At 45.7% G+C, this 12,958-nt stretch overlaps 1 protein-coding gene across 1 annotated transcript; it reads right to left on the bottom strand.

Annotated features, from left to right (window-relative positions):
- Positions 1-4,886: 4,886 nt before the first annotated feature.
- Positions 4,887-7,755, bottom strand: camk2n2a (calcium/calmodulin-dependent protein kinase II inhibitor 2a). Its single transcript, XM_083689573.1, has 2 exons — positions 7,329-7,755; positions 4,887-6,688 (listed from the first exon to the last, which is right to left on the bottom strand). Exons 1-2 carry the CDS (start codon positions 7,495-7,497, stop codon positions 6,618-6,620), a joined length of 240 nt encoding a protein of 79 aa, XP_083545699.1. The 5' UTR covers positions 7,498-7,755; the 3' UTR covers positions 4,887-6,617.
- Positions 7,756-12,958: the final 5,203 nt, after the last annotated feature.

The raw sequence follows: 12,958 nt of genomic DNA, 5'->3' as shown, positions 1-12,958 counted from the left end.
GAATGGAATAAAGTTGATTTTACACAAATGGTTTTGTTCATATCTGGATGTAACTGAATTACTGTATTCTTACAAAACACACACACACACACACACACACACACACAAATGCACTATTAAAGTGGGTGTATCTCTCAGACAGAGATGGATCACTTCTCACACACCCCCCCTCCTCTCCCCCTCACCCATCCATTGTCCACCGGCCCGTCTCATTGGTCGGTCGGGCCTTTATCGGGTTTCCATGGTGACAAATGAGTGCCCGTGCGCTGGTCTCCTGAACAGGAGAGTGGCAAACAGCCTGGCACCCAGTCAGGCTGGCAGGAACGGGACGGCCAGGCGGTTATGTAACTCTAAGTGGCAGCAGGCTCCATATCGATAATGGATGCTTTAACCTTGGCAGAGTGCCAGCCTTGCCCACATGGACAGGGGGAATGAGAGTAAACTTTTGATGTGTGTGTGTCGTAATGCAATACTCGGAACTAAACAAGTCAGTCCCTCGCTCAAAGACAGCTCATATACCTTTCACTGAAGAAAGAATATTTGTCATTGAGGAAAAGATTACTTTCATAACGTGCTCTCTTTTTTTGGCAGATATGTGATATTTGGAGGTTCTTTCTCTCATCCATCATCTGCTGTATATTGTGTCAGTTCCATTTTATCTCAAATGGCAAGAAAACCAACGGTCTTGAATTGGATTTTCTATTGACTTCACGTACTGACTGATTCGAAATGGCGTTGAGCCATTGTGATAGACTAGACTGGACGTTGGTTATGGAATACATCTGAACCCTGGACTAATAGGAGGCAGATATTCACAAATGGCATTATTTCTTTCTCTCCCTCTCTCTCTCTTCTCTTCTCCTTCTGTCCACTCTACTTTTTTTCTTATTTTCCTCACACCTCAGCTTCTATCTCTTCTCCATTTCTCTCTCTCCCACAGCCCCGTGGTATCCTCCCTCTCTCCCACAGCCCCATGGTATCCTCTCTCTCTCCCACAGCCCCGTGGTATCCTCCCTCTCTCCCACAGCCCCGTGGTATCCTCCCTCTCTCCCACAGCCCCGTGGTATCCTCCCTCTCTCCCACAGCCCTGTGGTATCCTCCCTCTCTCCCACAGCCCCGTGGTATCCTCCCTCTCTCCCACAGCCCCGTGGTATCCTCCCTCTCTCCCACAGCCCCGTGGTATCCTCCCTCTCTCCCACAGCCCCGTGGTATCCTCCCTCTCCCATACTCTATCTGGCCTCTTCTGCTATTTAGGTCTGAGTCAGTGATTTTGGCCCCGTCCGGACTAGTTTCAGTGAACTGTGTGTGTGTGTGTGTGTGTGTGTGTGTGTGTGTGTGTGTGTGTATGTCTGTGTGTGCTTGTGTGCACGCGCGTCTGTGTGTGTGCGTGCGCCTGTGTGTATGCGCACGCCAGTGTGTGTGTGTGTGTGTGTGTGTGTGTGTGTGTGTGTGTGTGTGTGTGTGTGTGTGTGCGTGCACGCCGGTGTGTTTGTGTGTGTGTGTGTGTGTGTGTGTGTGTGTGTGTGTGTATATGTATGCACACGCGCACGCTGATGGTGGAGCCAACGTTCTCTCTGCTGTTCCTAATTGTCCTCTATGCTCTGATGCCCAAGGGCAGCAACAACAGCAAGCTGCTGCATACCCAATGCATGCTCAGTCCAGTCTTTTGTCCCGCTCTCTCTCTCTCTCTGTTTATCCTTCTAACCCATCTTTTTCATTCTCTCTATCCCCTTTTCAATCCCCTTCACTCTCTCTCTCTCCTTCTCATTCTCTCCTCCTATATTTTCCACTCTTCTCTGATTTCACTTGATTGATTTCAGTCTTTGTTGGGTGCTGCGTGTGTGTGTGTGTGTGTGTGTGTGTGTGTGTGTGTGTGTGTGTGTGTGTGCGCGCGCGTGTGTTCGCGTGTGTGTGTGTGAGCGAGCAAGTGAGTGTGTGTCCAGGCTGTTTGAAACAAGTCCCCTGTGTGTGTCACTGGAAGTGCCATGATCTCACACTACAGTGGAACCCAGATCACTCACACACTCCCACACACACACACACACACTCCCACAGCTTACCGCTACTGTGTCCTGTTGTTGTGATGAAAGTGTACAATTTGCACGATAATGTAGCAAAGTAAGAGGTTATCGACTCGCTGCTGGGGTGAAACCGGGAAGCGCTTGGAAGTGGTCGTAGCGTTTCTCAGCGCTTACCGGTGTTACTACCACAGTCAAACCAGCTGAGGTGAACTTTGAAGCTCTGAAGACAGAAAGCTCACCAGCAGTCTTCTCAGCTGAAGGTTACTATAGGCAGAGATAGGGGAGACGACAGACGAGTTTCCCTTATCAGTGTGTGCTAATTATGTGCTTCTCGGTTAGCCGTAGCACGTGCTGCTAACAGAAAGTACAGCCTGGGGCCGGTACTGTATAGGCTTCCATGTCCCTTGGGCTAATGTAATGCCATTAGATACTGTATGGCAGAGTTATGTAAGTAGCAAGACTAATGGCTGTCCAGTCCAGTCAGGATCATGTGTCTGTTTCTCTATTCTTAACCGATACGGCCTGTTGGCCTCTTTATTTGATCAAATAGTCCTAGGGACATTTGATGTTTCGAAAATGATAGGAAATTGTTTGAAATGGTAGCTGTTAGGAGAGAGCTGTTTGTCATATTCAGCTCTGAGGCAGGATGTGTGTGTGTGTGTGTGTGTACGCGCGTCTTTGTGTGTGCGCGTCTTTGTGTGTGTCTCCGTGTGTGTGTGTCTCTGTGTGTCTCTGTGTGTGGAAGCCTTTTCGACAAAACCGTGTGTGTGTGTGTGTTTGCATGCACTAAATGTGCCTGGCGGTGACAGATCAACGCAGAGGAACCACTGTTTGTGTTGACCCCAGCCTGCTCTGCTGTCCCAGCCCATCTGTTGAGTCAGGAGACACTCTATACAGAAGGAGCCATCAGCCATCCGTGTGATGAGAGGGATTCTAGCCTCAGGCAAATGACCTTTGGTCCTCCATTTTGTCAAGGCCATCGTAGGACATGAGTGTCAAAATGAACACGGTTGGGCTTTGCGCGCGCACACACACACACACACACACACACACACACACACACACGCAGATAAACATAATAACAAGAAGTCAATTACTAATGTTCAGTTAGTGCTGAACATCAATGAGGCAATGTGACTGTATGACCCCACACACACACACACACACACACATACACACACACAAACAAAGAGCAAGAAAGTGGTCGATGGTAATGTGTGTGCCCTATTGGTTGAGTAGAGATGGCATCAGGACAGTCAATAACCTTTCTAGTGAGAGAACAGAGTGAGAGAGGTGGGGGGGGAGAGGGGGGATGGGGGGGGGTGTCTGTGTAGTGTTGTCGTTGTTGTTATTGTTCTTACAGTATCACCAGCTATCAGTGGGGGGGGTGTCTGTGTAGTGTTGTCGTTGTTGTTATTGTTCTTACAGTATCACTAGCTATCGGTGGCATTGTACAGACTGCTGCTGCTGGCTAAGAGTCTTGAATCCTCCGCAGTGAGCTAACATCATTCTATTCTACGTGAATTGGTTCTCAAGGCTAGCATACCGTAACTCTTGTCATAATAATGTCAACACATGCCAGTCATAACCAGTTACGTCAGTAAAGCTGATGTCAGCTTTTGACAACTCTGATATTACAGCCATGACATAATTATCGGCTCTCACAGTGGGTCAGCTCATTTGCTGGCCGTCTCAGGCGCCAACCAGCTTACCTAAATAACAGTTTGTGCCGAGGACTGTGCAGTTAGTGACCACAATGACATCATCTGCTATGACCGTCTGTTATGTCATATGTTGTGTTGTTGATGTTGTTGTTGTTGTTATGACAGAGTTATGTGAGCCGTCCATGTTGTGGCGGAGGGTTCAAACTAAGTGCTACTCGGGTTTTAAAATGGCCGCTTAGGTTATTACAGAGGAGACTAGTGGTATCAAACACTTCCAATGTTTTGCTTCCCACCAGTCTCCACTGGAGTAGACCTGATATGTCTCTGTTCTTAGGTCAACTGTCCAGGGTGTAATAACATTGGTTGGGGGGGTTAGTGTTTCAGTGGAACTACTAAGTCTGCATTAACTGCAACAGTTAGACCCCCCCCCCCCCCCCCAGGGTGGAACTCTTTCACACAGGTTCAAGAGTAGTGTGGAAGGAGGGGTGTGTGTGTGTGTGTGTGGGGGGGGGGGGGGGGGGGGGGGTGACAGCAACGGTCACACTTTTCTGGACTTGTATGAGGATTGTTTTTGGACACTTCCTATACAGTAGGTCAACTGTGTCGAGACTTTTGGTGATGTCATCGGCCAGACATGGATTACCAAGGACCCTGGGTCCAATGGATTTACTTGCCTTACAATTATCCTATGACAATCATCATAGTCATAGTGCTCATCATGTCCATACTGGAGATGGTGTATATTCTTCCTTTCTCATGAGTTATGACTATGGCCTACCTCTCATGGACCTGAGAGGCAACATGGAGGCCGATACTGTATGTCCTTCATCATCAGTATGTGATTCCCATGCGGGAACGTCAGGTGAATTCCAGGCCCTCTTTAGAAATATTGACTTTTATATCAACTGGGTCACATGGAGATTTGAAAGCAAAGGCTATTTAAGATAAGTCTTTTACAGCCCAAATACGTTTTTAGTTCCCCTGTCTTCCATTGCCTGTTTTCCCGCTGTCTGCACTCATCTTCTCACCCTGTGCTGTAGGCCTAGGTTTTGATCATGGGATGGTGATGTTACATGGTTGTAGTTTTTGAACATGTGTTTTTTTACTCAGAGAGACCAACTGTGATGTTCTTACTAATGTTGTAATGGTTGTGCTCTGTGGTTGTGAAGTCATCTCGAAATAAATACCAAAGGACCACATCTACATCTTATTTCACCATTTATTAGTTCACCAAATACAGTGAAAATGGCATCATAATATACAATGACTCATTCTTAGAATGTCATGACATTTTTGTTGCTTTTTTGCTTCATAAAACGATGTTTCATTATTGAAAATATTAAGGTTTCATGCACAACAAACCATATTCAGTTTCTTTAAAAGAATGGTACAAAATAAACGAAATAAAAAACATAACTGTAATGTCCAAAATCGGTCAAATAACAACGTGTTATTTGAGGATACTCGTAAACAGTGCAATATACTCTAAAATCGCCATTTTCTAACAAATTCATCAACGAAGCTCAAGTCACAGTATACGATTTCTCAATAATAGTTTAACATTGATGTGTGCGAAACCCCAAACACATTCAGTTAGTCTTTAAAAAAACGTCCAACCCTTGATATAGAATGAGACCAGTCAAAACCAAATCCCTTATTTAGATTCTCCCTTAAATAGTCTCAATCTGCATATCCTCTCCATAGTACAAACATTGTTGATGAATTGTAAGACGATAGACTAGCATATCATTTTAAATAACAAATATTTAGATATAAAAATACAAATATGAATTTTGTTAAAAAGAAGCGTGCCAGGGTAAGAGTGGTGGCACCTGTGTTGGCACCGGAGCGAAAGTTCATGCAAATAGATGGAGAAAAAAGTCGACTTTAATTTATATAAGACGAAAACACGAATAATTGCAAAATCAAAATAAATAAACAATAAAAAAAACAACATATTTTCCCATCAATTTCATGACTATTATTTCAAACATTAATAATTTGCACATCTCTGCTGGCCTCTTCCGATATTTCGAGTCTTGAAAATGTGAAACAGATATGTGCAGTTGTTGATAGGCTTTAGGCTACATGACGGCGCCGACCTGCACCCTTGACCATGGGGGGTTAATGCAAGAAGAAAATAAAGGCTACCAATTTCATTGAATTGAACCTGGGGACTATGCAGTTAACTTTAACGGGTGGGGCCCAAATGAATATAATAAAGAAAATATTAACATTGCACCATCCTCGGGTAGTTATATTTTACATACAATGTGTCTCTTTCTATTTACTAGACTTGAGTGTTTGTTTGGTTGGTCTGTATTAAAAAGCTTTAGCAGCAACCGGAATGCATTCTCTACGTTCGACCAGTTCTGAAAGGACAGCTCCCTTGAATGCGACGTCGCCGATTGTATATCAACAATGCAAAGCGTGTACAGGGCAGGGGAATAAGGTCTTGGAGCTTAGATACTGTACAACTATAGAAACAGAGCTTGAAATTAGATTCAGCCTCCAGTTGTAGTGTTTTGTTGCTTACAGCGCTTTAGGAAGAAGATGGGTGTGGAGTAATGACAAGTTCATCCATCAGAATTCAGCAGAAGTTGAGACGCGGAGCGGGGTCCGCCATCTCAACATCTTGCTGCGCAGCAGAAGTTAAAATCGGGTTTCGTTTGGAGAATTGCCAGCAACCCCTTGATAAATCTCGGTCTTTTCCAGAGTCTTTCTCTTCCTTCCTTCCTTCCTTCATTTCTTCCTTCCTTCCTTCCTTCCTTTAGCTTTCTCCATCTCTTCCCTTTTCCCCTTCATTCCATTCTTTCCCCATCCTTGTCTTCGCTTCGTGCCATCGTTTCTCCTACAATCCTCGAACATGCACAGCCGACAAGTGCTTCAAATCGGTGATCAAAATAAAAAGTCTTCAAGGCATCTTTTCTGTTTAAACGCCAGGTGACGACTTGTCTGTCATCCCCTTCAAGACCTCGTCTATTCTGTCGTCCTCGATTACCACTGCGGAGGGAAGGTGATATGATGTTAATGTTTTTATTGGCATTCATTACTGTCATGCAATTTACTGGTGCTGGTTTCAGACAATACATTGAGTATTGCAAAGATGGATGCAATATGCAAGATGCAATATCAACGTTAATCTATCACTCCAAATCCCTGACCTCGGTGCTGAAATGCTTGATGAAAACAAGTCATTGTCTATAATGGCGCAAAGCCAAACGGGCGATAGACGCTAAATAATTCCATCCCAACGAGACATTAGCTCATTCGAAACATAATATAGGATGCATATGCCGAATGCAAGGATTACAAGCAAGACAACATCAGGACATGCATTGAGTAACATATTATCATACACGTTGCAAGCTTTATATCCCCGTGCGTCACCATAAACCATAAATGGAGGGAACGTCATTGTCAATAGGCTGTTATCTTTTTTTTCCAAAAAACACATATGTTTGCAGGTTATGGCCAGCACTATTGCATTATAACATTGCGAGCATTTCCGTCAGTCTAGTAGCCTGCAATTATAGTGTTAGGGCAACTAACGTTAACCCAAACACTCCTGAGTAGGCTATAGCCGTTGTTTTTGTTGACAAAAAACCTCCAGCATCAATCCATTCCAATAACCAGCTCTTACCTCGCTTGGCTCTGCCGATCTGTCCAAGCTTCGGGGGTCTTTTCCCCTGTGACGCCCCGAAGAAGTTGTTGGTGTCCTGTAGTCCGCAGCTAAAGGACATGTTACTGACCTCGCTGTCCGCTCCATAGCCGCTCATTTTCCCCTCGTTGTATGGCAGTACCTCGGACATTATGGCACAGCAGAGACTGATTGATCAACAACAGTGAAAAAAACGGATCAAAGTCGCTGGCTATTAGTCGATATAGCCGAGAATCCTTCCTGATAATTGCACTTCGCGAATTTGTCCCGTCGAAATCCGTTGGAGAAAATCACTCGGTGACTTGGTGTTGTTGCAGAGTCCGTTTGGAGACTTGCTGTACGGTCTCTGGCTGTTGTATGGCTCGGTCAAGAGCAGAGCAGGAGCGGTGTGTTCGCTTGTGTTGCTCGCTGAAGTCTGGTGAGGGAAGTGGGAGATCCCGGGATCATAAAGGAAACCCAGGCGGAACGGTGAAGTCATCCATCCGGGTTTGAAATGTGTGTGTGTGTGTGTGTGTGTGTGTGTGTGTGTGTGTGTGTGTGTCTGAGAGAGAGAGAGAGAGCGGGTGTGTGTGTGTGTGGGGGGGGGGGGGGGGGGAGGCTCCGAATGCTGGAGGAGTTAGGGTGACATCAACAGGCGAGAGATATAAGTGCCGTGCAGGAAGCAGAGATGTAGAATATAAATCCACACTCACAATACTAGAGTTTAGAGCTGCGGAGCATGAGGTAGGCCTACACTTTCACTAATGCGTTATACGTTCAGTGTTGAACAAATAATTATGGGCAGTTCTTTCTTTACGTACAAGGTTTAGGTTACTATATATGAGTCATTAACCTATTTGATTATTACATTTTTTTTACGCATATGCTCCTTAATGGAGACTCATTTGTATGTTGTTTTTCAGAAAAGCTTGTCAAACTGGGTACGCTTCCGATCGCCTCCTGCTTACAGTTGCCATTGCTGTGGTGACGAGGGCTTCACAGGGGAAATCAGTTCCTTGTGTGTCTGAACACAGGGGAAATCCGAAATGACACATTCCATACGTATTTTCCCGTAAGACAGCGCGCAAAGACACTTGTTTGACAGGCTCGGCTGGTTTATGATTGTGCTTCCCGTTACGCCCCGCCTAAAAGCCTATTTAACGTCGGCAGGTAAAGAGGCAGCGAACCTCTGTCATTAATGTCATGCCGCGGTATTGTGTCTCCCTCTCTTCAACCCCTCTCTCTTGGACTTTTTTCACGTCCGGAAGTCTCCGTCTACCGCAATCCACCCCCTTGTGCCTTCCTCGGTCAATTGTTTGGATGAGTTCGACAAGACCGATCGAAGAGCAGGGGCTGCAACTCGTTTTTGTTGTTGTTGTTGCGTGATTGATCATCATCAAATGTAACCTTAATGTGGCCTAGGCTATTTCATTCCCAAGATTAAAGGTCATGCACGCACACACACACACACACACACACACACACACACACACACACACACACACGATGCCGTGTGTTTGTGCTGTGGAAAAGTCCATTTCAGCACCAAGGCCAGCGCCTGCACAAGCTGTTTCGTGTCTTTTCTAAATCGGTTATTTCACTAAAAAGCTTGTAAGCAGGCCTATGGGTGATGTCATATTCACAATAGCCTGCTTTTGCATGGCCATATTCGCATGCTTTCCATAGCCTACACAAGTTGTGGTCAGCCCATAAAATCACATTTAATAGTTCTTGGGCTATCCTAACTACTCTCAATCCTGCAATATCTGACCACATCCATTACAACCATGGCATAATCGACTTAATCTCGTTGTGTAAGACGTTTTCCACACTAGCGCTGATACTCAGTGGCAGCGCTGATACTCAGTGGCAAAGCTGGCGGGGGAGAGTGACCAACTGACGGCTGTGGAGTTATGAAAGTGTCGGGTAACGTCTCCGGGGTTACGATGTGAGGAGACCGCCATGCAAGCCCCTGCCTGTGGGCTGTCAGCGTGTGCTACTGGCGACCTGCAGATATGTGCCACTCCCTACATAATCCACTCCCTGCTTTTTTTGTTTTGCTGCGACGTGCCAAGAACAGTTTCGGAGTTTACTGAGGGCGTCTTACTCACTGTACTGATTTAAAAAAAAAAATAACAATAATAATAAACTATGTTAGAGGTAGGCCTGGCTATAAATCTTACATTTTAAATTTAGATTACTTACATTAAATCTTATTACATTTTCAAATGAAAGAAGTGAATTTGCAACATATTGGAAATACATAACACATTTTAATGAATGAATTGGATTTTCAGTTGATTTCCTGAATTGACTGAATTAAAAAACGAAATTACCTCGGATCCTGGCCACATGACCTAATATCTGAATGCCTTTAAGCAGCGCTGTAAAAGTTGCTTGTAGGCCTACAGTGATATGTTGATCATAAATATGTCAACCTATCCATTTGTCATACCGCAGGGATGAATAACAAATGCCTCTCTCCATTAGGCTGAGGCCTCCAGGTGTCAACAAGTCACTGGGGAGAGATTGATGTGCTATTGAAGTTCAGGCGGGGGCCAGGGGTTTTTCCCTGTGATGTCACACAGTTGGAGGCCATGGGAGGAATGTGACCTGGTGACAGGTGTTGGTATGTGTTCCTATTACCAGGAAATGCCACCGGTTGCGACCTGCATGGCTATACATGGTGAAGAGGCAGGGATGTGTGAGGTTATGGAGAGGAAATGAAAGGCCAATCAAAGTAGACGGGTGACTCCCTCCCTCTCCTGTCGCTCCCGGCCTTGCCTCATCCTCCCTCTCTCTATCTTTATCTCTTCCTTCTCTCTCTCTCTATACCTTTACCCTCTATCTCTCTGTCCCTTTCATCCTCTTGGTCCCCCCCCCCCTCTCTCTCTCTTTAGCAGGCAGTTGTTGTCCTGGCCAGCTCTTAATGACCAGGCTCACTCAATCAGCCCCATCCTCCCTGACAAGGACACCCGTCCTCAGGTAGTGTTGTGTGTCTGTGTGTGTGTGTGTGTGAGAGAGAGAGAGAGAGAGAGAGAGAGAGAGTGTGTGTGTTCCCAGAGCTGTGCCTCCAATTACAAACAAATCACAGTGCTGAGTCACCCACTCCCTCCCCCGCCCTCCCCCCTGCAGCGGACCAGCCACTGCTGAGCTGACACACACACACAGACACACACACACACACACACACACACACACACACACACACACACACAGGCAGAGGAAAAACCCCAATGAGAACAAACCCGTTGCTCAGGGCCAAGATCAAGAGTGTTCTCTGTATGTGTGTGTGTGTGCGTGCGAGCGAGTGTGTATTGACTCTGTACAGTGTCTGTGTGTGGGTGTGTGTGGGTGGGAGAGAGAGAGAGAGAGCCATATAATCCAGGTACTCTATAATCATTTGTATCTAATGAGAGGGGAAACAGATACCTTCTGCAGTCACAGTCCAATAAAAGTGTTAGAGTGTGTGTGTGCGTGTGTGTGTGTGTGTGTGTCTTTCCCTTCCTCGTGAAGATAAATGCTGTTTGTTTCGCTGCATAAACATCATCAAATGGGCTGTGGGAACATTGGCAGTGCCAATGCCTACCCTTGGATCACTGAGCACACTGCTGAAATAGAAATGCACACAGCTGTAAGCTGCAGTACTGTCCATTCCTCTGCTGCAACATAAATAGCAGGCAGCTGGCTGTTTTGTCTCTATATACTTTTACCTGTCTGTGTGTCTCCACTCTCTGCCGTCCCTCCCAGAATAGGACGAATCTGCCCCATACTGATCTAAGGTCAGTTAGTCGAGTTTTAATCTCAATGGTGAAGGATAGGACTTGGGGAGAGTGAGCTGATTCTTGATCAGTATACTGTCTTCCCAGTATACTCTGAAAACATTTAAGACATAACATAACGTCAAAGATAGGTGAGGAGATACAAGAGCTAATTAGCCATTTAAAATGCAAGTCCATTTTGTCAAATTGCTATAGTGACCTTGAGCATATCCCTCCCCGTGAGCATATGCTTATACGATTGGATCCCTGTGAGCTACTACTCTGCTGTGGCTCGGTGCTGGTTGTTGATGAGTAGGAGTCGGAGAGCGACGCTGGCACCTTACCGCTGGAAACTGGGTCACCGATAACACGTTTCACGGAGAGCCCGGGCCAGATGGGTCACAGCGGTAATTGGCGGGGGGCTGCTGCAGGCTGTGGGTTGCGCCTGCTCTCTCCCGAGATGCTGTATCACCGCCTCTGCTTGTTGTCTGCGCGTTGTGATAATACCTGGCTGCTACTTCTCTCTCTCTCTTCACCCACCAGCTGAGCAAGCTGAAAAGGTCACGTTTAGGAATTGAATTGGCACCGGGAGAGAGCGTGATTAAATGTATGCACATGCAAAGCAGTTGCGATTCGGGAGTGTTATGCGTGGGACGGGATGAGTGGTGTCATTCGCGCGTAGTGTAACAGCTGTCGCCGTGCACTTCACCTCTCTTTAACGACCTCCCGGGATTCTGTCGGTACAGGCTATTGCTAATTCGCCGTAGAACCGCAGGTGAGACGGTCCCTGCCTGATTTGCATTAGCAGTGCATTCATTCATTCGCTGTGACCATATGCGCCAGGCCTGTGTACCAGAATCACTGAACCGAATTGGGGACTTGTGACTGTTCACATGCGCCCATGTAGCAATATTTCTATTTGTAGAAATATGTACACTAGAGTATTGATTGAACATTTTTGAATGTAGGCCACTATAGATGTATGTCCATGTTTTGGACTATAGATTTTAAAGGTAGACTCTGGGATATGACGTCAGAGCAAAAAGGAGCGGGGCGACGCTGCCAGAGACTGGAGATGCAACAGACTAGAGAATGCAGCGTTAAGACAGAGCCCCAATGCGTCAAAGGTTTGGCAGTTTTGAGCATCTCCGATAGAATTCAAATGTCTTTGGTTCTCGTCCAGGCATCTGTTTACTTTAGGCTCTTTTTCAGAGATAAATGGAACCAAAAACATAAGAGACCGAGGGACATGGAAAGAAAGAAAGTGTGGACGCTCTCTTTCGCTCTTGTTCACGACAATATATCTGATGAAAGTTGCTCTGTTTTCACAGGCATAACATGATATCCTCTATGAAGATACAGGATGTGTGTGGCAAGACATGATATCCTATAGGAAGAGTCTACCTTTAAGAGGTGGTCGTATCATGACCCTTACAATGACCCTCATGCCATGAACCTTATCCTAACCCTGTGGAGACAGCCTTTGAAGTTCCCATATCTTTTATTTTGACCGTATGTAGCCTATATGTCATACTCACATCAGGAGTACTGGCATCGTCTAGCAAAATGTTTGGTTTCTTCATGTCATGTCATACTTTGTTGTGGGGAGGTAATTCATATCAACTCTATGGTGAAACAGATACAAGTAGGACACCTGGTGGCCAGATTACACATCATTCCAATGATGTTTCCTATGCTATAGAATGAGCTGTGCAGCCTTTGTACGCCTCCAGAAAACTACAGTAGTTCAACAATGTACATTAGAGGCGTTGATTTAAAATGGCGGCTAATGTTTGTAAGAAATCTGTGTTGCAAGTGCTGCGTATTGCAAAGCTCTGATTCTTAATCAAGAGACTGAAGTGGGAGAAAATT

The sequence above is a fragment of the Argentina silus genome (assembly GCF_951799395.1).
Source record: "Argentina silus genome assembly, chromosome: 18".
NCBI classification, from domain to species: Eukaryota; Metazoa; Chordata; class Actinopteri; order Argentiniformes; family Argentinidae; genus Argentina; species Argentina silus.
The sequence above is the reverse complement of the archived record's forward strand: the minus strand, read 5'-3'. Positions and strand labels throughout refer to the sequence as shown.

What these genes read in the sequence shown, in the direction of transcription:
- camk2n2a (XM_083689573.1), bottom strand. Translation starts at nt 7,497, where the DNA reads ATGTCCGAGGTACTGCCATACAACGAGGGGAAAATGAGCGGCTATGGA. An exon ending in GATCGGCAGAGCCAAGCGAG is followed by an intron (nt 6,689 to 7,328) that starts GTAAGAGCTGGT and finishes TTCCCTCCGCAG; the next exon opens with TGGTAATCGAGGACGACAGA.